Raw genomic sequence first — 3,079 nt, 5'->3', positions numbered from 1 at the left:
ATACTTGTTTTGGCAGATTTACAATCCATTTCACTATCAGAAGTGGACAACTTTCTTTATTTCTGGTAAATCGACTTAAACTAATGGTCTGCATTTATAGATCCTAAAGAAGAAAAAGGATATGGTGTGATGTTCCTGAAAGTAATGGGGTATCAGGCAATATCCTTATATTGGCTATGAATTTCCCTCCAGATTCTGACTTCTGTCAAGTATCTAGATTCCTTTTTCTAGGTTGGGTTGATTAGTGAAAAGAACCTGTTATTGTTGCTGTTCATATCATCATAGAAGTTGGAGAACAATCACTTCTCAGGAAAAAGAACTTGTATTAAACATAGCAAAAATCAAGATAATTGGAACATCTAAAACTATATGATAATAATGTTACAAAGAACACCTATCTCAAAACAGAGAAATCGAACCTTTATAATCTGTACAAAACTCTGAGGAATTAAGTGCTTGGCTCAAGAGAAGGGAGCCTTTTTAGGCTCTTTCTTGAAAGCAGAGTGACCTAGACAAAGCAGCAGGATTGACATGTAAAACTGGAGAAGTAGTACTGGCGGGGTGTTGTTTGGTTTCTTCGTCCTTCGTTTGGAAGGCCTTAAAAACCCCTCGTGGTCCGAAGTTCTCATTCTTGATTCCAAGTGTCGACCATATAGAGCTTTTTGCAGCTTCATCAGGATCATCAATTCTAAGAGTTTTTGGAATCAAAATTGAACTTTTCTGTTTCTTTGGCTCTTCAGAACCATTTGGGTTTATCAATTCCCCATCTCTTGAATGCTTTCCTAAGATAAACGAGTTTAGATCAGTGGCGGATTGTACATTTTGGTTTTGTGTATGTGATGATGGGGGTAACCAAGGAATATAGTTCCAATAGGGTGAAGGGTAGAAAGGCATAGACATTGGAGAGTATCCTGTAGGGCAAACGCCTGGAATCGGAATGGCAGAATTCCAAGGATTATAAGACCAAGAAACCCCTGGAATACAAGGTAGATGAGAATGGAATCCATTTCTATCCTGCATTTTCTCGGTTACTGAATTAGAAGTTGTCACACTAGATCCACTGGAGCAATCGTCTCCGTTTTCTCTCTCTCTACAAGAAACTGCACTTGCACGGACACTATCTACATGAGGCGAAACTGAGCCAAAAGAAATGACTTTGGAGGGAACACCATGAACTCCATTAGAAGCAGTAACTTCAATCTGAGCTGCTTTGGAGATAGTTACAAAACCATAATGAGATGTCGGATTCTTGTTTTTCCGGCGACCTGCTCCCACCGGCATGCTCCTCATGGTGCCTCCGGCTGTCCAGTACCTCTGGCAGCTCTTGCAAAAATGGCGGGGCTGCTTGACATTGTAATTGTTGTAGTAACAGAATTTTGTGTCCATGCTATTACACCGAGGACATGGGATGGTCTTATCCGGCTTTTTCAGGTCTTCTGATTGCAAATTCGTTGCGTTGTTTAGGGTTTCAGTCTTTGAAGTATCTGTATCTTCAGTAATAGGAGTTTTAGGGTTGCCATCTGACTCTGCAACGACTGCCTTTGGAGAAGACTTGTTTTCTTGTTTCTTTTCTCTTATTTGATCCTGAAAAAGTAAGATATATTTTAGATTGTGTATCAAAGTAAGAACCACAAATTTCTAGAACAATAAGGGAAAATAGTTGGCTTTACATGGATGTAAAGTGCAGCTTATATAAATCATCCTGAATTCATCTTTTCTGCTACAGAAATTTTACAAAATCTCAGCTAGAATCGAATTATTTGTATAATTTGAGACGGAATTAGTGTTGCTCCGTGCGTCAAATTATCGAAAATTTTGAAATTCTTTCTCTCTAGTCTTCAATTCAGAACGTTAGATTCACGATAAGTATTAGGTTTAAACCGATATTTCAGATTTAAGAACACGATAGCCAACTGAATCCATAAATTTGGAGGATTATGAAGGCATAATCTCGACTGAATAGTGAATTCCATAATCTATAACTACTGAAAGGTGAATAAAACGAAAAACTCAAATCGACACGCTAATTTTCTAAGAATTAGAGCAAAATCGTAAATGTCAACACGTAAACGTTATGAATCCAGTGTTTGTGCATGTATAAATACCTTGTCTGAGTGTTCTCTTTTTGAATCCTCTTCTTTCAAACAAGTCTCTTCCCTCCTCAAACCATGACCATGCTTAAAACAACCGTGTTCACCATAACTACCATCACTAGACTCTGCGGCGGTGGCGGTGGCGGTGGCGGTGGCGGTGGCGGTGGAGAAGACTGGAAGATTAGTAGTAATCCTCCCCCTGTCTTGATACGCTATATTCTTCCCAAACAATTTGATACCAGTAGCTTCCATTGATATGAATTTTCCGATGAGAGGTGGCGGTTGTCGCCGGCGTAGAAAAGGATCTTTTGAGTGAGAAAAAGTGGAGGAGTATTGTTGGCAGATGGCAGACGCTTAAGTGAAAGAACGGAAGGGCATGTTTTATAAGGGTGGGAATAATTATGCAATAAATCATTTAAATAATAAATTCAAACTTTTTAATTAAAAGTTGTACTTTTTGGCTTTGAATTTAGAATACGTTGTAATATTTATTATTTTGAGGTGTCTTTTAAAAATGCATTAATCAAAATTAACATTTTTAAATTACATACAAATTTCTTAAATTATATATATATATATATATATATACACACACTAGAAGGGTATTTACGCAATGCAGATAGACATATCTCGATTTTAATGTTTTATTTTATTCTTCGTCTCTGTCGATGTTATAATACGATTTTATGTGTTTTTTAAAAAACAATAATGATTTTATTTTTAAATAAAATATAAATTTGAATATATCATAAAAATTTGAAAAAAAAATATATCAATGTTAATATCAAATCAACTATTTAAAAGTTCTATTTTTTATGTAATTTCTTTAAAAAAAATATTATAAATTAATTTAAGTTTGATAATGAAATAATAATTAAGCATTCTGTTAGAACTCAATGATTATTCTAATTATATTTTAGATTTTTTATATTTAAAATGAGATGTTTATCTTGTATTTGATTATTTTTATCTGTAGTTAGCTACAT

General features: G+C 35.1%; 1 protein-coding gene across 1 annotated transcript; it reads right to left on the bottom strand.

The window, feature by feature from the left end:
- Positions 1-250: 250 nt before the first annotated feature.
- On the bottom strand, positions 251-2,439 carry LOC112511553 (cyclic dof factor 3-like). The gene is made up of 2 exons (XM_025117229.1): positions 2,106-2,439; positions 251-1,584 (listed from the first exon to the last, which is right to left on the bottom strand). The coding sequence occupies exons 1-2, from the start codon at positions 2,343-2,345 to the stop codon at positions 481-483; spliced, it is 1,344 nt and encodes a 447-aa protein (XP_024972997.1). The 5' UTR covers positions 2,346-2,439; the 3' UTR covers positions 251-480.
- Between the last annotated feature and the right edge of the window lie 640 nt (positions 2,440-3,079).

The sequence above is a fragment of the Cynara cardunculus genome (assembly GCF_001531365.2).
Source record: "Cynara cardunculus var. scolymus isolate 2C chromosome LG 4, CcrdV1, whole genome shotgun sequence".
Taxonomy (NCBI): domain Eukaryota; kingdom Viridiplantae; phylum Streptophyta; class Magnoliopsida; order Asterales; family Asteraceae; genus Cynara; species Cynara cardunculus.
This window is presented reverse-complemented; position numbering and strand designations above follow the sequence as displayed.